This window comes from Perca flavescens, chromosome 7, assembly GCF_004354835.1.
Source record: "Perca flavescens isolate YP-PL-M2 chromosome 7, PFLA_1.0, whole genome shotgun sequence".
NCBI lineage: Eukaryota > Metazoa > Chordata > Actinopteri > Perciformes > Percidae > Perca > Perca flavescens.
Genome location: NC_041337.1, coordinates 34476728 through 34498323, shown reverse-complemented (window position 1 = coordinate 34498323; position 21596 = coordinate 34476728). Strand labels below are relative to the sequence as shown.

At 41.8% G+C, this 21596-nt stretch overlaps 1 protein-coding gene across 3 annotated transcripts in view; it reads left to right on the top strand.

Annotated features, from left to right (window-relative positions):
* Window positions 1-21088, top strand: part of plod1a (procollagen-lysine, 2-oxoglutarate 5-dioxygenase 1a) — a 41539-nt gene extending 20451 nt beyond the window's left edge. For 2 of the 3 annotated variants that reach the window (XM_028584144.1, XM_028584143.1), the window contains exons 11-19: window positions 592-696; window positions 874-999; window positions 2443-2584; window positions 4795-4908; window positions 6323-6388; window positions 7476-7580; window positions 8295-8441; window positions 12593-12718; window positions 20337-21088. In XM_028584144.1, coding sequence (XP_028439945.1) covers window positions 592-696; window positions 874-999; window positions 2443-2584; window positions 4795-4908; window positions 6323-6388; window positions 7476-7580; window positions 8295-8441; window positions 12593-12718; window positions 20337-20492 — 1087 coding nt within the window. In that variant the 3' untranslated portion in view covers window positions 20493-21088. Of the gene's footprint in view, window positions 1-591; window positions 697-873; window positions 1000-2442; window positions 2585-4794; window positions 4909-6322; window positions 6389-7475; window positions 7581-8294; window positions 8442-12592; window positions 12719-13872; window positions 13999-20336 lie in introns of all 3 variants that reach the window. The other variant, XM_028584142.1, reaches the window with a different exon arrangement.
* Window positions 21089-21596: the final 508 nt, after the last annotated feature.

Here is a 21596-nt window from a genome sequence, read left to right as displayed (position 1 = left end):
TAAACAGAAATGTTATTAGGCCGACATTAAATTGTAAACAGAAATAATCGATTATGAGCCTATTGATCGTCGATGCAGCATCGTCCATGTCCACGATTCGATGCATCGATTATTTGATTAATTTCAACACCTCTATTAGGAGCCCCCCAGAAAGTTCAGCTACTTTCCCCGTTTTCTTAGTACAGACATCCAATCTGGCAAACCGCTTGTATGACATTTTTTCAAATGCCTCCCCCCTAGCCATCTCACAAACCCACTCCTGGATTGACTGCAACCCTTCTTTCTTCTTTCTAGTCTGGAGTTAAAAATATTATATATATGTTCTACAAATTCATATGTGCTCTACTTAGAATCCCAATTTCACTCGCTAAAAATACACGTGCGTAAACATTTATTTATATAATAACAAATAACCTAAAAAACATTAGGGTATTTTCCCAGATGCAGCAGCCAGTAGCTCTCATTTGAGTCTGTGTTACTGGAGCATGTACGTGCGTGTCTCAGAGGAAATGTAACCACACTGCGGTGTGGAGTATGTGCCGCCATATCTCTTTAATTTCACACAACATACATGTCTTTCCTTCCTTTCAGTGACATGTGCCGGAAGGACAAGGACTGTGACTATTTCTTCCTCTTGGACATTCAAGTGGTCTTAAAGAACGAGAACACACTTAAAATTCTCATTGAACAAAACCTGCAAGTATATTTATCATTATTAGATCAGTAACAATAATCCTGTGATGTCTTGGGACTGCTGTAAACACACAACCCGACATAGTGAATCTCTTTATTTATTTGCACGAGTTACATTTTTAGTAAGCGTATTTGGCCCGATGAAGAAATATATTAACACTCCTTTTAATTGTTGATTAGGCCTATTGTGGCACCGATGATAACTCGAGTTGGTCGACTGTGGAGCAACTTCTGGGGAGCCCTGAGTGCAGAAGGCTACTACGCCCGGTCCGAGGACTACGTGGACATAGTTCAAGGACGCAGAGTGTAAGTTTGTTTAAACGTTGTGAACACTTTAGAGATTTATTAGTGGTTATCAAATAACAACAAGTAAATAGTTATATCTGACCTAGTCTCGCATTGCCAGACCTTCCTCCACAGCGCTGCGGAGGAAGGTCTGGCTAGTCCACACAGCATTCTGGGATGGGAGAAAAACGTGCTCTGGTTTATTGGCATTTCTTTAAACCAATCACCCCATCTTGGGTGGGAAGGAACTTGTTTTGGTGGAACATGTGTACGTTCAAAAGTCGTTTTAGTCGTGCAACAGAAAACTCAGATTGGACAGATAGTCTAGCTAGCTGTCTGGATTTACCCTGCAGAGATCTGAGGAGCAGTTAACCATAGTCCTCGCAAATCCACCGGAGGTTAGAACGCCAACACAAAGAAGAAGGAAACGGACATCCAGCCTAAAAAGAGGGACATCCGTTGGAATTTCAGGCGGCACCGGAGCAATCCCGGAAGTTTAACAACGTGGATATAGACTGTCTGACCTTTATTTACAATACTCAATCTTGCAGCAAACTTTGCAAAACATTGTAGTTGTTTCATCGACATTCCTCTATCGTCACACAAGAAAACTCCTTCCAGGACGCTTGAAAACTCTCTCTTCGGCTTTAGCTCGTACGCAGCCATCTTCTTATGCTTTCTCTAACAGGACAGCCAGCAGTCACGCGTCGCTAACGCCAACTCAACTCTTGATTGGCCATCAGCACTTTTAGGCGCTGACACACAAACCCGATTATCGGCCTGCGGACAGTCTGGCGAGGTCGGTGACTCGAGTCGGTTTGGTGTGTTCTGTGCCGTCTGTGTTACTTTTGGCCGATTTGACTTGTCGAGTCGGCCGGTGAGCAGTTGGACTCAATGACCAATCTGATTGGTGGAGTGCTAGCCCTTGACTAGCGAATCAGTGCACGAGAAAACCGGAGAGCCCGAGAGCTTACAACGCCAGGATCTTGTTATTACTAGCCATCGTATTTTCTTTACAACGATCCTTCTTGACTACTATTAACACTCTCTGATGAAAACAGAAAGATGTTCCGTCATTTCAGGTTTTAATTTTTTGGCCGACGATACAGATTAGCGCCGCCTGCTGTTATGGAGACGTATTACGTCTCGCGCATGCGCATAACGTACGCTCAAATCGGCGACACTTCGGTGTGTCCCGAGGCAATTTCTGGACCAACTCGGGGAGACGGGAGCCGACTGATTAGTCCGACGGCCGTCGGGTTGGTGCGTCAGAGCCTTTAAATGAAATCATTCAACAAGAATTCTCCAATATAATAAAATAAACTTGAAACTTTATTTTAACAGGTTGTTTCATGTATTAGCCTGATGTGGCGCTTTACTTGCCTCGGGCCATCGAGCAACCCTTATTGTTGAACCCTGCTAGCGTTGGCATGTAAGTTGTCTAAGTCTCCCTTGTTTTTTTAGGGGTGTGTGGAATGTCCCGTACGTGTCCAGTGTGTACTTGGTGAAGGCCAGCCTGCTTCGATCGGAGCTCGCAGACTACGAGCTGTTTAACTCAAACACCTTAGACCCCGACATGGCTTTCTGCCACAACATTCGCAACAAGGTCAGTAAGAGAAAAAAAAGAACGATTCCACTTTGACTTCCATTAGTATTACGCAAGGCAAGGCAGCTTTATTTGTATAGCACATTTCAGCAACAGCGCAATTCAAAGTGCTTTACATAAAACATTAAAGAGCAGTTAGAAGACAATTAAAAACAATTTAAAAACATTAATAAACAAATTTAAAAACATTAAAAGACTAAAAAGAGAATAAAATTGATAGTGCAGTATAAGAATATAAGTTACAGTGCAGTATAAAAAATTTAAATTAATAAAATAGATTATTTAAAGAAAAGCAACATCAAAAAGATAAGTCTTTAGCTTAGATTTAAAAGAACTGAGAGTTGTAGCGGACCTACAGGTTTCTGGGAGTTTGTTCCAAATATGTGGAGCATAAAAACTGAACGCTGCTTCCCCCTGTTTAGTTCTGACTCTGGGGACAACAAGTAGACCTGTCCTAGACCACCTGAGAGGTCTGGGTGGGTCATAGTGTAGTAGACCTGTCCCAGACCACCTGAGAGGTCTGGGTGGGTCATAGTGTAGTAGACCTGTCCCAGACCACCTGAGAGGTCTGGGGGGGTCATAATGTAGTAGCAGATCAGAAATTTATTTTGGCCCTAAACCGTTTAGTGATTTATAAACTAGTAAAAGTATTTTGAAATCAATTCTTTGAGGCACTGGAAGCCAGTGTAGAGACTTCAGTACTGGACTGATGTGATCCACTTTCTTGGTTTTAGTGAGGACTCGAGCAGCAGCGTTCTGAATCAGCTGCAGCTGTCTGATTGATTTTTTAGATTTTTTTTAGACTGATTAGAATTAAGGCTGTCGATTGATTTCACATATTTAATCACAATTAATCGCATGACTGTCCTAAGTAAACTCATGATTATTCGCTCATTTTTTATCTGTTCTAAATGTACTTTAAAAGAGATATTTTTCAAGTTTTTAAAGCTCAAGTGGAATGTGAGACTCAGCTTACTCCGGTGGTAACTGAGTTAACATTGACACTACATGCAGATAACTTAAGTCTCGTGGAGAGAAACATCTAGAACACATGTGTCAAACTCAAGGCCCGCGGGCCAAATCTGGCCCCTTGCTGATTTAGATCAGGCCCGTATATCAATTTGGGTTCACATTACATTTTGGCCCGCCTAATGTGCGCCAAACCTAAAAACACAGGAAAGTGTTTTTTAAACTGCCGTTACCTGACATTCAAAGCAGAATTTGGCAGATTTGGCCGACTCTGAGACTGAGAAATTCCCCCAGAAGCAGAGAGCGAGTTTTCATATTCAGGTTGTGAAACAGGTTGTATAATTGTTTTTGCTTGATTTGCTAAATTCTATGATGGCTAAAGAACTCTTTTGAGGACTTTTGTAGGGCTTCATGTCAACAGAAATGCGACAAAAAGCGTACAAAGATGTAGGAAAAAGCAACAAATTTACAAAAAGGTGACAAATGTCTGAGAAAGCCACAAAAAAGTCGTAACAAAAACAAAAAAATGAAAAGTGACATGCAGTAACAAGTCTACATGTCTGGCCCTTGGTGTGATTTTCTTTTTCCAGTGTGGCCCTTAGTGAAAATGAGTGTGACACCCCTGATCTAGAAGGGCTTTGAAACTTGCCATCAAAGATGGTACAGAAGTGAGATGCCTCACTCTGTAGCTAAAACAGAGAGCTCAACACACAGGGTGAAAAGAGGAGCTGCAGCAATGTGAAGTACAACAAAAATATATTGTTTTTTTTTAAATGAAACCACATAAACCTATTCTGGTGCAACCTCTAAATACAGTTATGAACCTGAAAATGAGCATAATATGAGGTCTTTAAGTGTGTAGCTCTTATCCACATCCTGCATCGCTTCCTGATTGTCCTACGGAACGGTCTGAGGCCCAAATCACAGAACGTGCATGCGGTAATTGTGCATCAACATTTGTGGCATAAAAGGAAATTGGCGCTAACTCATTATTGTCACCTTAATTTTGACAGCTTTAATTAGTAAATGTTTGTACTCTACATAAACAATGGTCAAAGTAACTACAACAAAGGATAGCTTCAGTTAGTTTTGACTAATTCTTATTTTGTTCCTCCCTGCTACTTTTTGTCATAACCTGTTAAGGTCTAAGATCTAATAAAGAGAAACTAAAAAGGTTTAAAACTGTGAATGTAAAACTGTCCATGAAAGTATTTGAACCGTTGTGACTCTTTTTTTCTCAGGGAATCTTCATCTACGTAACCAACATGCACACTTTCGGCCGAATCCTGTCAACAGACAACTATCAGACGAGCCATCTTCATAATGATCTGTGGCAGATCTTTGAAAACCCAGTGGTGAGATTCTGAGTGAATGCCTGAAAATATCACCTGTGTTAAAGCTTTAGCGCGTAACTTTTTTATATTTTTGAACATCCGTTACATTCAAGCCATCGCCAAATGAGTTGCTACAAAGCTAATTAAGACTATCAGCTCCACACAACTCTCTCTGTATTTCTCAGTATGACTATGTTCAGAAGATTGAGTCGTCCGGCAACTTTCCCTCGCAGAAACTCGAGTAAAGATAATGACCTCTTCTGAAGAGTCCATCATGTTTTGTTTTTTTATCCTCAGTGTCCTCCTTGGCTACAAGTAACTGTGTGGAGGAGGTCATTCACAGAAGGCTTGTATCATGTGGACGCACCAACTATTTTGTTCATTACTTAAAATTCCTCATGGGGGTGACAGAAACTACGCACTATAGCTTTAACGTTACTAACTGTTGTAGACGTGATATGGTCTGTAAGTGGTGCAACGGTGGTTCCCCTTGTGTTGGATGTTGGTTATTTCAAAGGCAGTAATTAGACCATTGGAAATATGCTGTGGCAGTAAGTATATACCCTCTTGAAGATGCTAGAAAGAGTTTTAATAAAAAGTTTAAGCGTGATTCTTCAGTGTTGACTAGGGCTGTGTATCGCCAATGATTTCTTGAATCAATTTTGATTCTGATTCGGTTCAATTTAATTAGCTTGATTTGCCCGGGGGGCAATTTAAAAGCACAAGGAGTAGTTCTGACAAGTAAATAAATATAATAAATGCACACAAGGCCATATACCATACTAAGTAATAACAAAATAGTGCAATATAGGAAGAGCAGCAGCAACACATGTCCAGTTTTATAATTAAAAGATTGTCCGTCACACAACAGTGTTGAGTGTTAAGAAAAGAAAAGAAATAAAGAGAGTAAAGAGGGAGAGAGAGAAGGGAGGCAGCAGTCTGTCACTGTTCATGAGATCCCGATTCGATTACATTTCCGATTCGATATAAATTGGGTTAGGAAACAACAAAAGAAGGATAGAAAACTTCTGCTGTAAATTGCAAAAAGCAAGAAGCAACCTCAAATATATTTATAATGCACCAGGTTCATGTTTACATTAAGAACTGACCCCCAAAAAGTTTGTTTTTAAAGTATTTTTTACTTTTACATCCATGGTGAAAAAGTATTTATTCAAATATCCATTTCTGGATTTTATGAATTGATATCAGATCGCTCACACAAAGATCAATTTTAATTGGAGAATCAATTATTTTAACCCAGCCCTAGTGTTGACTTCACCTCACTGTAGTAAGACAAGCACTCCAATTATGTCTTAATTCTACTTTATTACTCTGCGCGGCTTTATATATACTAACCCTGGAACATCAGCCACAGCTGTACCTGTGCTAGAAGCATTGTCTAGAAACTGCTGTCTGTATACTGTGTTTCTTTCAGGACTGGCAGGAGCGCTACATTCATGAGAACTACACTTACATCATGAAAGACAAGCTGATTGAAAATGTGAGTTGCAACACAAGTTGACATTATTACATGAGATGCCCATATTGAAATAGTAAAAATGTTGAGTGATGTTATTTCCAACCTGGACCTATTTCCCCATGTTTTTGTATGTAAGTGACTGATGGGAACAACAATCTTCGAAATTGGTCCAGTATTAAGCAAGACGAAAAAAGCTACAATGTAAGTTAACGGGCAATTGCGCACCTTCAATTTACGTCCGCTAAAAGCTGCTGTTTTTACCACTGACAGGCTCAGATTATTATTCTCAGTGTCTGACAACATCATAGAAAGGATCCCTACAGAGATAGACCTTTTTGTTAAAGAGTAAGATCCTTTTTGTTTAACATGACACATCCCCGCAATCACTGTCGCCAAACCCACCAGACTCCATGTAAATAAACACGTAGTTTTATCATCGTAAAACACAGTTCATTCAAAGTTGACAGAAATAAAATAAAACTATCAAAAGCCGTCTTGGTTCTTCTTTCCACTGTTCCAACAATCACCACTCTGGTTTGGTTGAATAAACCCTTAATTCACCCATTTACATGTGGAAATATGCTGGCTCTATACACACTAAAAGTAGTGATTATTTAAATGGAGTCTGGTGAGTTTGGCGATAGAGATTTCTGAGCTGTTTCTGGTTAAAGTAAAAGGATCTTACTCTTTAACAAAAAGGTCTATCTCTGTAGGATCCTTTCCATAATGTTGTCAGACACTTACAATAATAATCTGAGCCTGTCAGCAGCAAAAACAGCACTTTTAGGGGACGTAAATTGACGATGCACATTTGCCCTATAGGGTTACGGTGCAGCCTGGTTCGCGCTGTTACTGTTCAATGTTCTTGTTCTCATTCAGTACTGGACAAATTTCAAATATTTTTGTTCACATTAGTCACTTAGACAGCAATCAATGGGAAAAAATTACTCTTAAAACCTCTGTGTCCTAAAAAATACTGTCACTGTATAGACAAAGTCACTTGTTGCAACTTAATTTTAAAAAGAGTTGGATTGACTGTGGATTTTGTGTAGTTGTAATGGAATATGTAATGTCAGTGGTTAAATTGTACCGTGTCCTCTGCCCCCAGCCTTGTCCCGATGTGTACTGGTTCCCAATTTTCTCTGATGTTGCTTGTAACCACATTGTTGAAGAAATGGAACATTACGGGAAATGGTCAGGAGGAGGCAATAAGGTATGTAATTATGTGGTCTTTTTGTACCCATCCTCTTTTGATTTGATTCTTAAACCCAGTTCAGACCAAAGATTTGGGACGAGACGAAACTGTTTTAGAACTCAACCCAGCTGATGGCATCGCTGTGACTCAGCTGGTCGAGTCTTCAGAGGCTGGTTTTAGAACGTAAGAGACGTCTCCTGTTTCAACAGCCAATAGAGAAGTCAGCTGGTCAAGTCAGCTACAAACCACAGAAATAAAATGATCAATTTCTACTGTATACTGTACTGTATATAAATATATTGGCCTATATGGGCCAGAATCTGCCTTTGGGGGAGGGGGGGCATAGTGGGAGGTCTCGGTGTCCTCCCACAGGGTTATTTTGAGTGTCAAAGACTTCATTTTCTGCATTTAGATAACTTTTATTCACCCATTTACGGTGGAAAAACACAGGTGACAATTCAAAATATATCAAAAATATAATGGAAAGTATGTTGTTGTGTGTCATTGGCCATTTTTAAGAAGGCATATGGAAATCCTGGAGCTTTCTTAGTGGGTATACTGCGTATCACGTAGACTACACCACTGCTCATCATTGTTCTTTGTTATTCAGTAATTGTCATTATTTGTATAATGACTTGTTGTTGGGTAGTTGGCCATCAGTATCTGCCATCTACATTTCAAGTTTTGTTGAGTTTTTCTTTATCTAAACAGATTTGTTTTCCTGTTTGTCAGGACACCAGAATCCAAGGTGGCTATGAGAATGTCCCCACTATCGATATCCACATGAATCAAATCAACTTTGAAAAGGAATGGCACAAGTTCTTACTGGAGTATATAGCACCGATAACGGAGAAAATGTATCCTGGTTACTACACCAAGGTAAGACTTCTTCGTTAAAACCTGCAGTGTCACACAAACTTGTGAGATGAACATGAGTTTAGTTTGGAGGACATTCACTGTAAATATTCCATGTCACACCGTCCGTGTTGCTATTCGCGTCGCGCCATTCATGTGAGTTTGATTGCGGTATAATTTGTGTTAAATTGCGTTACCCAGCCGGCTTGAGCTGTAGGCACCAACAACAATTATTTCCGTCATCAATATGGCCAAAATAACCACTATTGCTGCTTTGTCCCTGTTGTGGAAGTCCCGAATTGTTTGAAAATCAAACGGCGTCATGTCTGGATTAGGGCTGCACAATATGAGGAAAATATGCAATAACGTTGAATATCGCAATAACGATATTACTTGCAATAAACAAACAGATATTAAAGTGTTCTTGTTCTGCTGCTTTCAGTATTCTGCTATAATAAAAGAAACTGCACGTAGACAGGAAATCATTTCCAACATTCTTTTATTTTATTGAACATTGAATTGAACATAAAAGGCACCACTAAAAGAAGTGACAGTTACATTTTAAAGTGCAGTTTTCTACAGTGTCTTTCGCGATATGTCGCAGTTTTTCACCATGTGTTTATCGCTCCAGTTGATACCATGATGACGATATAGAAACAATATATTGTGCAGCCCTATTCTGGATCAATAACATCACGTGGCGGAGCAAAAAGCACGGCAATGTTTAACTGCCTTCTCCAGGATGTAAACGTTACGTCTGGTTGAGTGCTGCTTCCAGCGCTTCTTGTGGTTCAGATTTTGCTGTTTTGTAATTGCAATAAATGGATAAGAAGTATCCCGAAATAACAACATCATTATGCCAAGAGTCTGACCGCAAAATGACAAGCAAACATCTTTTTTTAAATGCTTGTTTTCTGAATGCAGTTCAGATCGATCAGGGCTTTGCTAACGTTGGAGCTGCTCCGTCAATAACAACTACATGCACATGTTTTCATGTTATCAGGTAGTCCAACTTCTCCGCTAACTTTTCCCAAAAGAAAGCTCCTTTTTTTTGTCCGGTCTCTGTCCAAATAATGAGGTACTACAGAGCTCTGGGTGCCCACAGACGGCTACAATAATTAGTTCCTCCAATTCTGATCCAACCACGTCAGGGCATCAGGGGAATCTAAACACTGATTTGCTTTCGCGACAAAGCAGCACACAAATTTCTTGCTTAAGTTAAAAAATGTCAATCGAATTCACTATTTCACAACGCACCCTTTACGTAATTCGCATTTTTCACGCTGTGAATTTACATCTTTGCGAAACGCGGACGGTGTGAGCAGGCCATTAAATTGATCCCCTTAATAGAACATTATTTACAGTAATATTACTTTCTAAAAGGATGATGTTTGCTATGAACTGACACTGTCATTTATCCTACTTTTGCTGCAGCTTTGTTGCAGAATGGACATTGCTGTACAGTAGTGCTTGTACTGTAATTCCCAGAGTGCGCCTGGCAGTCCATTAGAGTAGCAAAGTGGGAGGAGTTATTTGGGGCACCCAAAGGTCCTGTTTATTTTCGGTATAGACAATGTCAGGTGTCTGGCCAGTCTTGGGTAGTCAATAAACTCCCAACTATCAGTACAGAAGTAAAAACAATCACACACTGATATCTTCCTGCTGAGACACTTTAATAAATATTGATGTCGGTAACATAAACTAGCAGTGTTAAATATTACCCAGGAGACACATGGGTACCCGGGGACTTTTAAGACAGACTTGGAAAATTGCAAAATCTATCCTTTAATGTTTTAAAAGAAAATCCTGTAACCCACTTTGCTACTCTACTAGTTACTCTACTCTCTAAGGTTAAACTGTGCTAATCTTTTTTTCTGGATTCTCAATTAGATAAATGATGGATTCATGGGATGGATAGATGAATGTTGGAATTTGTGGATGGTGCTTTTCTCTGTTCAACCACAATGGTAATAATTAGGGATGCACAGAATCCAGATTTTTGGGGTTTGGCCGAATACCGAATACACTTGTTAAGATTCTGCCGAATCCGAATACCGAATCCTCCTCCCTTCTTCAGTCCATTAACACAGTAAACACATTGATGAAGTAAACAACGTCCACAGCAGTGTAATAAGCTGGTAATGGTTGTCTGGTTAACACCAGTTTTTAGCAGTGACTGTCCTTCCTTTGCCGTACCTGAAGTTGCTGCATTCTGGCTGCTGTCTGGAGATTCCTTCGTGCACAACTCGTATTCTTTTGGATGTTTCGTACCAAATGTTGTAACAGCGGCCATGTTGTGTATAGTTTAGGGTCCTCGCCACCACCAGACCAATCAGCATTGAGAATTGAACATGTAGCTGGACTTGAACGGCCTTCTTTTGACTGAAAGTTCTGCCAAACAACTTTTTCTGCTCACCAGATCCATTTTCATTTCCTCACAGCCTACTGCATTGAACGCTCCACTTACGTAAACACCTTCCCGTAATCAACGGCGCCGTCGTTACGGTGACCAGCGTAGCGCACCTAGAGCAAGCGTAGGGTTCGGTTCGGTGGAAACAAAATTCTACGGTTCGGCAGAAACCAGAACCCCGTCAAAAAGCCCCAAATTCAGCCGAATCCTGGATTCGGTGCATCCCTGCAAATAATAAAAAAGCCAACTGCTAACAAAGGTTGGACACAAACGGAGGTGTGAAATGAATAGCTCACATGGTACACATTGGCTCACATTCAGCATAATTTACATTTCCCCTGCACTAATTCCATCAGTTTAACAAAAAAGTCAACTTCATTCACTACTTATATCCATCCACTTCCACTTTGCATTTAGTTTTATCATTGCTAAGCTAGTGTCAACAATAGAGAGGTGAAGTCCCTCCTCTTCCGGTGGACATCATGGGACCTTCATTCGCAAAATAATATGACTGGTAGTGAACGGGGAGAGGCAAATAATTTTTTTATCCTGTTTGAATTGAGCCATTAATTACACGTTTGTCAGTTTAAAAGATACTTTTTAAAGATTATTTTTTGGGCATTTCCATCTTTAATGATAGGAAAGCAATGAAAGGGGGAGAGAGAGGGAGAAGACATGCAGGAAATCGTCCCAGGTCAGACTCGAACCCTGGACCTTTTGCGTCGAGGAATAAACCTCTGTATATGTGCGCCTGCTCTGCCCACTGAGCTATCCTGGCCACTTAAAAGATAATTTTTCAACCGAAGAACGTCTCAGTTACCTGTAGGTTTGTCGTAGTACCACTTAGTTTTGTGTGAAACTGCTCAGTGAACTACATCTCCCGTCTCACGCAATCTACCTCACCTAGCTTGATGCTCAACTTGCTCGCTAGCTAGCTTAGCTCTGTTCCACAACACATGTAACGTTACATTACCTGATGTGTTTTATCCAGTGAAGTAATTCATAGCTTCATTCAAATGGGATCAAAGAATAATTTGTCTCTCCCCGTTCATTAGCTACGTTCATATTTTTCCCAAGTTAAGGTCCCATGGCAGTCCACCGGAACAAGGGACTTTGCCTCTCTGTACTCAATACTTTCTGCAGATTTATGGATGCGCCGAAATAAAAATTCTTGGCCATTTTTGTGTCTTAAAATTTACTTTAAAATGCCTCCACACTGCCAAAATGATTGCTGCATTTATAAAGCATGGCACTCACTTTACGCTGGTTGCTATTTGATCACATCATCAAAAATGTCATTGTTCAGTTAAATTTATTTGTTCTTTTCACTTATTTGATGCTATTTTGGCAGAATAATTTTGATTGCCAAACATTCTGTGCTGTCCTGCTTTCAAATTAAAACCCTATCGGGGAAGGGAAGAATTATGCCCTTTGAGGCACTGGAAATGTGAAGCATCTGTGCAGGAAGTTTGGATTGACAGTATCTCAACAACAATCAAACAAATGGCAAAGTGGAAGCAATGGATAATGATGGAAGTTGTGCTGCAGAAATGACGGTACATTACACTGAATTTCAACACAACAGGTAAACATGGAGGAAGTGCTGTTTGCCTTAACAGCAAATTAAAACGGGAACAGACTCATTATTATAAAATATAGGCTATGAGATGATGTGTAGACTAATTGAAAATGACTGTAACCATCCGTTACAGCTCTCTCATTGGTTCCTGTGTGTTCTGTTGACTAAAATGTCTTCTCTCATCAGTGTGCCTCTCCCCTGAACTTTGTGGTGAGGTACAAACCGGACGAGCAGCCCCTGCTCGCCCCTCACCATGACGCCTCCACATTCACTATTAACATAGCTCTCAACAGCAAAGACGTTGACTACCAGGTAAATGGGGAGGAGCTGGCAGTCAAAGGGTAATTTTGTTTATTTTTTTCAACCTGGACCCTATTTCCCAATGCATTGGTGTCTAAGTGACTAATGTGAATAAAAAGTCTTTGAAATTGGTCCAGCATCGAGTGAGAACGCTCTAACCGGCAGCCATGAACCGGGCTGCAATGTAATCATGTAGGGCCAATGTGCAAATTTCGTCCACTAAAAGTTCTGTTTTTGCCACTTGACAGGCTCGGATTATTATTCTACGTGTCTGATAACAATTATGGACACGATCCCTATAGAGATAGACCTTTTTGTTAAAGACTAAGATCCTTTTTGTTTAACATTAACAGCCCGAAAATCGCTATTGCCAAACTCCACCAGACTCAATTTAAACAAACACTAATTTTAGCATGTATATATCCAGCATATTTCCACATGTAAATAGGTGAATTAAGGGTTTATTTCAACCAAACCAGAGTAGTGATTGTTGGAACAGTGGAAAGACAAACCAAGATGGCTTTCTATTGTTGCACTTAGTTTTTGTCGACTTTGGATGAAGTGTGTTTTACAATGATAAAATTACTGTTTATTTACATGGAGTCTGGTGGGTTTGGCGATGGTGATCTCGAGTCTCTTACTTAAGGATCTCAAGGATCTTAAGGATCTTACTCTTTAATTAAAAGGTCTATCTCTGTAGGGATTCTTTCCAAAATGTAGTCAAACAAAAATAATCTGAGCCTGTCAGTGGTAAAAACAGAACTTTGTGTGGATGTAAATTGAAGGTGCGCAATTGCCTGATAATCTTACATTGCAGCTTGTTTTGCTGCTAGCGATCTCGCTTAATACTGGACCAATTTCAAAAATTGTTGTTGCCATCAGTCACTTAGGCACACACACAAAAATAAAGGGGCCAGGTTGAATAAATATACAAAGTTACTTTTTAATAGAAGCTCCAGGATATGATGATGCAGGTGATCTTCTCTTTCTACTTCTTTGCTCCATCTCTGGACGTGAATGCGGGAGCAGCAACCATTCTGATGCTTTTCTTTATTGAGCAGGAGCTGTGTGTGGGGCGTACATGTGTACTCAGTAACACTCTTTCTGTAGCCAGATGAGCTGTTTCTATGCGAATGCTTGCATGACTCCTTTCTGTGTGTTTCCAGGCTCAATTTGACTTGGCCTTTGTAGTTAGATATAAGCCAGACGAGCAGCCGTCTTTGAGACCGCACCACGACGCCTCCACTTTCACTATTAACATTGCGCTCAATCAAGTGGGCCCTGATTACCAGGTGAGTGTGTTTAGAGGTTGGTAGAAATCTTACATTTCCAACAGGTTAACTCACGGTTACTATATCTTAAAAGAACAGTTGGTAAGAACGAAATGTACCCAACATACAATCCCCATTACACAAGCAACTGTTCATATTAGACAACACCTAACAAACTTACAGATTAAAGTCCCGTTCACACCAAGAACGTTAACTATATAACTACACTGATGTGAGCATCCGCGCTGCTTTCACTCTGAAAATCAGATTCAGCTGATGATAACTAGGGCTGGGTAGCGAATTCAGTACATTTTAGGCACCTAAGGAATTGCCTCCTAAGTATCGAGTGTTGAAAAATGCCTCGTCATTCAATACCAAATAATACCAATACCTAAGAAGCAAATCTCGTCAGCGTTGGTGAGCCAATAAGCACGCAGCATGCTTCTACCAAGATCTATGAATGCTGCTGATTGGCTGTCTAACGTTGCACGTCGTAGAGACACACAGGAAAAACTTTACAGAGACGTTACAGAGATGGCTCACGTAGTATTCAATTCAATTAAATTAAATTTTATTTATAGTATCAAATCATAACAAGAGTTATCTCGAGACACTTTACAGATAGAGTAGGTCTAGACCACACTCTATAATTTACAAAGACCCAATAATTCCCCCAAGAGCAAGCATTAGCAGTAGCTATTGCGACAGTGGCGAGGAGAAACTCCCTTTTAGGAAGAAACCTGGGCAGACCCAGACTCTTGACTCTTGTCGGTTGGGGGTGTGATGAACAGTGGCAAATAATAATCACAATAAAGATAATGGAACAGTGACCACAATGGTAGTCGTAGTAGTTCATGTCATAGCAGGGAACAGGAGGGTGTTACGGGGTGTAACGTGGCACAGCAGAGCATGGGTGACGTAGCCGGACGTTGCAGGGAATCGCAGAGCGTAGCAGAAACATAAGGAGGTTGTAACAAACATGCTAGGTTAGTAACAAGTTTTTCTAGTAGGAGCTGAAAAATAAATACATTTCTTATTGTTAAAACTCCAAGAAAGTAGTGTTCAGTTACCGGTATCAAATGGTGCTTACCCACTGCTAGTACCAGCTCTACTCGGCTCGGCCGATTTAGTACCGCCTCATGCGTGAGGCGAGCGTGGCTGGTCGTCATAGCGACGCCACAGGCAACTGATGTGATCTAACGCGACACACACACACACACACACACACACACACACACACACACACACACACACACACACACACACACACACACACACACACACACACACACACACACACACACACACACACACACACACACACACACACACACACACACACACACACACACACACACACACAGAACGTCGAAGGTGTGTCATTTTTGATTCTCGGCATGTGGCCGTTTGACGATTAAAACATCCAAACACAAGACTCCCTCTCAGTGGGTTCTGGGACTTTAGAAAATACTTCCAGAGTACTTTCATAGTAAAGAAAACTAACACGGAGAAACTGAAAAAAACACAGAGAAGCTCAAAGGTTGGATGAAGCATGGTGCTGAAATCAGAACCACATCATGGGAAACAGAATGCCATCATACTTCTGGCATGTACATCTACGCCCCCCCTACCCGGTGTTTCTCACTTTCTGTTTCCTTTTTTATTTTTTTCTACGTTTGTCATTTCTATCTTCTTTGCATGAAGCTGAAGAAGCTCGGAGCCTTGTTTTGTTTTCAGTCGTTGCTTCCATGTTGTTTCCCTACATCTTCCATAAACTGGACTTAACGCTACATGGATTTAAACAACCGCTAAATACACTGTCTATCATCTGGGAAGCTGTTGTGATGACATGTTATGTAGTGGGTTAGAATTCCCACAAGGCTTTTTTGAGAATTGAACCTAATATTTTTAAAGAAAGAAAAAGTACAGACTAAATGATATTTGATTGTGGATAATTATTCTAACAACAACAACGCTGGTTTTGCTCGTCACAGGCCATTTTCTAGAAATCACATATACTCTGTAATTTGAATAAAATCAGTTCAGATGAACACATTTGGACAAGTGATGCTGATCCAATTTCCACTCTTGGCCATTTTCCACCGCAGGAGCTCAACAACCTGTAAAGCGTGGTTTATGCAAAGTTGTCGCAGCACGTGGTCGTGCACCTCTGAGCTTTTGTAACTCCGGTGCGCGCCGAGTTGCAAAAGAAGCCGATTTGGGTTCAACGTGGTGGGCTGGGAAGACTGGCCGAGCAGCTTCACCACTACAAACATCTGTATGGTTCTTCAGAGACGGACAGACAGACAGACAGCGGTTAGTGTGTGGTCAGAGAGAGACGCCACACTGGTGAAAGAAGAAGCCTTTTACTGGCGAGTGTGGGAAAACACGATAGGTCGCTTTGTCAAAGCTAAAAAAAAAAAAAAAAAAACAGCCTCATGGAAAAAGTGTTTCACTGTTTGTTGAAGTAGTTCTTATCACGGTCTCCCCTGGCTGTAGATAGGTGGGCCTACGCATTTTTTGTGTCAGTGCAAGTAATTAGGTTTTTTTTTTTGTCTTTTGTTAGCTCACTTTTACTCACAACATGCTAACCGGCAACATAGGATTCCGGTGTTGCACCGGACTAAAACAATGCGTGCACAAAAAATGTGTTGGCCTACCTATCTACAGCTAGGGGAGACCCCACCTATCTACAGCTTGGAGAGACCCCACCTATCTACAGCTAGAGGAGACCCCACCTATCTACAGCTAGGGGAGACCCCACCTATCTACAGCTAGCGGAGACCCCACCTATCTACAGCTAGAGGAGACCCCACCTATATACGGCTTTTTTTTTTGTCTTTTGTTTGTTACTCACAACATGCTAACCGGCAACATAGGATTCCATTCACTACGCTAAGCTAACTAGTGGCGGCGCTGCCGGTGTTGCACCGGACTAAAACAATGCATGCACAAAAAATGTGTTGGCCCACCTATCTACAGCTAGAGGAGACCCCACCTATCTACAGCTAGGGGAGACCCCACCTATCTACAGCTAGAGGAGACCCCACCTATCTACAGCTAGGGGAGACCCCACCTATCTACAGCTAGAGGAGACCCCACCTATCACCTATCTACAGCTAGAGGAGACCCCACCTATCTACAGCTAGGGGAGACCCCACCTATCTACAGCTAGCGGAGACCCCACCTATATACGGCTTTTTTTTTTGTCAGCTCACTTTTACTCACAACATGCTAACCGGCAACATAGGATTCCATTCACTACGCTAAGCTAACTAGCGGCGGCGCTGCCGGTGTTGCACCGGACTAAAACAATGCATGCACAAAAAATGTGTTGGCCTACCTATCTACAGCTAGGGGAGACCCCACCTATCTACAGCTAGGGGAGACCCCACCTATCTACAGCTAGAGGAGACCCCACCTATCTACAGCTAGGGGAGACCCCACCTATCTACAGCTAGAGGAGACCCCACCTATCACCTATCTACAGTTAGAGGAGACCCCACCTATCTACAGCTAGGGGAGATCCCACCTATCTATAGCTAGAGGAGACCCCACCTATCTACAGCTAGAGGAGACCCCACCTATCACCTATCTACAGCTAGGGGAGACCCCACCTATCTACAGCTAGAGGAGACCCCACCTATCTACAGCTAGGGGAGACCCCACCTATCTACAGCTAGAGGAGACCCCACCTATCACCTATCTACAGCTAGAGGAGACCCCACCTATCTACAGCTAGGGGAGACCCCACCTATCTATAGCTAGGGGAGACCCCACCTATCTATAGCTAGAGGAGACCCCACCTATCTACAGCTAGAGGAGACCCCACCTATCTACAGCTAGAGGAGACCCCACCTATCTACAGCTAGAGGAGACCCCACCTATCACCTATCTACAGCTAGGGGAGACCCCACCTATCTACAGCTAGAGGAGACCCCACCTATCTACAGCTAGAGGAGACCCCACCTATCACCTATCTACAGCTAGGGGAGACCCCACCTATCTACAGCTAGGGGAGACCCCACCTATCTACAGCTAGAGGAGACCCCACCTATCTACAGCTAGAGGAGACCCCACCTATCTACAGCTAGAGGAGACCCCACCTATCTAAAGCTAGGAGAGACCCCACCTATCTACAGCTAGAGGAGACCCCACCTATCTAAAGCTAGAGGAGACCCCACCTATCTACAGCTAGAGGAGACCCCACCTATCTAAAGCTAGAGGAGACTGGGATAAGCCATATTTCAACAAACTGTGGCATATCCCTTTAACATCAAGAGGCTGACGGTAATTTTGACTTTTGATTTTCTGGTCTGAACCTAAAAAAATTGGTCAACACACTGGAAGTACCTGGAACTTGCATAATTCAGAATTTCAGAATTTTTTTTCAAGCCAAGTATGCCTGGACTTGTTTGTCTGTGGTACAATCCGAAAGAGTCTCGCGCCAATAACACGAAAACGGATTGGCTGCAATAAGTTGCGTGTTGGTCTCATTTGTAGTCGTAATACAGCAAAATTATATTTGGACGAGCGACAGAACTACAACATCATGGAATAAAAAATAAATAAAAAATGAGGCATTACATGGAACTAGGAAAATAAAGACCCGTTTCAAATTATTTAAGACCTACAAGACAACACTTCAGCGAATTTAAGACTATATATATGTATATCAGTCCATCCAGAAAAAAGTGATTATGCAATCGCATAACTCAGTGCATAATCAGCCAAAGTCCGCACATTTTTTCCAAATACGCCGCACTTTCGCCGCATAAATTGCAGATTTCCGCGCAAAATATGCAGGGCTTGCATGATTTCATGATCCCTGCATTTTAGTTTAGTTTAAAATTTTGTGTTTACTTCACACAAGAGCAGGCATTTCCCCCTGTTGCCATGGGAACTTTATTGTAATTATGTCATCAAATCACTTTTTTTTCTCTTAAACTGCAGTTTTTGCAAGTTCCCGCGATTTCATCACATGAAATTGCATAAATATTTTTACGTTTACGTAAAATATTTTTTACGTAAACGTGCCGCATAATCCAGGATTTTTGCCCGAAGCAATCACAACTCAACATTTTTCTGGAAGGATAGATAGATAGATAGATAGATAGATAACCAGTGCCAACTGACATTTTGTGAAGTTCCTGCAGTGGAAAAAGGAAAGTTTCCTTCAAGTGAGCTTGCCGGTGAAACCCACCTCACTGGTTAAACTCACCAAAAGTCAAACCCACTTTGAAACTGGAGGGATGAGACTCTGAGGGTGATAACGTGTGTTGTGTTGTGACTGGAGGGTGATAACGTGTGTTGTGTTGTGACTGGAGGGTGATAACGTGTGTTGTGACTGGAGGGTGATAACGTGTGTTGTGTTGTGACTGGAGGGTGGAGGGTGATAACGTGTGTGTTGTGACTGCAGGGTGGAGGGTGATAACGTGTGTTGTGACTGGAGGGTGGAGGGTGATAACGTGTGTTGTGTTGTGACTGGAGGGTGATAACGTGTGTTGTGACTGGAGGGTGGAGGGTGATAACGTGTGTTGTGGTATGACTGGAGGGTGGAGGGTGATAACGTGTTGTTTTGTGACTGGAGGGTGATAACGTGTGTTGTGTTGCGACTGGAGGGTGATAACGTGTGTTGTGACTGCAGGGTGGAGGGTGATAACGTGTGTTGTGTTGTGACTGGAGGGTGATAACGTGTGTTGTGTTGTGACTGGAGGGTGATAACGTGTGTTGTGTTGTGACTGCAGGGTGGAGGGTGATAACGTGTGTTGTGACTGGAGGGTGGAGGGTGATAACGTGTGTTGTGTTGTGACTGGAGGGTGATAACGTGTGTTGTGTTGTGACTTGAGGGTGATAACGTGTGTTGTGACTGGAGGGTGATAACGTGTGTTGTGTTGTGACTGGAGGGTGGAGGGTGATAACGTGTGTGTTGTGACTGCAGGGTGGAGGGTGATAACGTGTGTTGTGTTGTGACTGGAGGGTGATAACGTGTGTTGTGTCTGGAGGGTGATAACGTGTGTTGTGTTGTGACTGGAGGGTGATAACGTGTGTTGTGTTGTGACTTGAGGGTGATAACGTGTGTTGTGTTGTGACTGGAGGGTGATAACGTGTGTTGTGTTGTGACTGGAGGGTGGAGGGTGATAACGTGTGTGTTGTGACTGCAGGGTGGAGGGTGATAACGTGTGTTGTGTTGTGACTGGAGGGTGATAACGTGTGTTGTGTTGTGACTGGAGGGTGATAACGTGTGTTGTGTTGTGACTGGAGGGTGATAACGTGTGTTGTGTTGTGACTGGAGGGTGATAACGTGTGTTGTGACTGGAGGGTGGAGGGTGATAACGTGTGTTGTGTTGTGACTGCAGGGTGGAGGGTGCAGGTTCCTCCGCTACGACTGCTCCATTCAGGCTCCCCGTAAAGGCTGGAGCCTCATGCACCCGGGCCGCCTCACCCACTACCACGAAGGCCTGCCCACCACCGCCGGCGTGCGCTACATCGCCGTGTCCTTCGTGGATCCCTGAACCCTCTTTTATGGAAAATTGTTTGTCACTTTTGTTTCCAACGCTTTTTTGAATTTATGGTCAATAAACCTCATTTATATTAAATTATACCAAATTTTTGATGAAAAAAACCCCCATAAATTATTAATTATTTTGACTAATAGTTACGTATGTTGATGGATAATCACGGCCTGTCTCATGTATGGAACTATCAGTGGTGTTTTTGGGCATAGAAACTTTGAAAACGGGTGAAATTTGACCCGAGGACAACATGAGGGTTAAGTGCTGTCAAGTAATTAACGAAACCAAATTAATTAAAATAATTAAATAAATATATTTTTTTTTTATAGCTCAAATCCAAGGAAACTGCTGACTTGGTTGAAATGTGAAAGAACAGCAAAGTGGCAAAAACAACTAATGAAATCACTCAATTCTCATTGTGGCAGGTAGACTGACAGTTTCACCCTTATTCGGCACGTGGCTGGGGGTTAGTTGGGCTTTAAAAGGGTTCAGGGGAAGACCTAGGTACTGTTCATGTGAGACTCCCAACAAAGATGGAACAGAAGTGAGATGTCTCACTCTGTAGCTAAAACAGAGAGCCCAACACACAGGGTGAAAAGAGGAGCTGCAGCAATGTGCAGTACAACAAAAAGTGTTTTTTGAAAATTAAACCATGTAAACCTATTCTGGTACAACCTCTAAATACAGTTATGAACCTGAAAATGAGCATAATATGAGCACTTTAAGAAAAGACTTCATTGTCTACTTTGGGTTTGTGCTTGTGTTGCATATTACTTAATCTGGTTTTAAATTGAATTTGTAAGAAACGAGCAGTATTACAGCAGAGTTGTTTTTTACATTTATGATTTTCTTGAGCAAAAGCCACGGGAGGGAGTTTGAGTCAGGAAGCTGCTGTTATCATTCCACGTGGAGCAACTTTGGGGCAGCCATGAAGGGGGGGCTCCTGTTTGGTCTGGAGAGCATTGAATCCTGTCCTCTCAGGAAATCAGTTCAGCTTCCATTTCTTAGAACTAGTAAAACTTCGGTTATTAAATTTTACTTCAGTAAGATACACTAACTTTGCCTTTTTGTGTATCCAAAGCAATTCTTTCTTGAACTGAGACA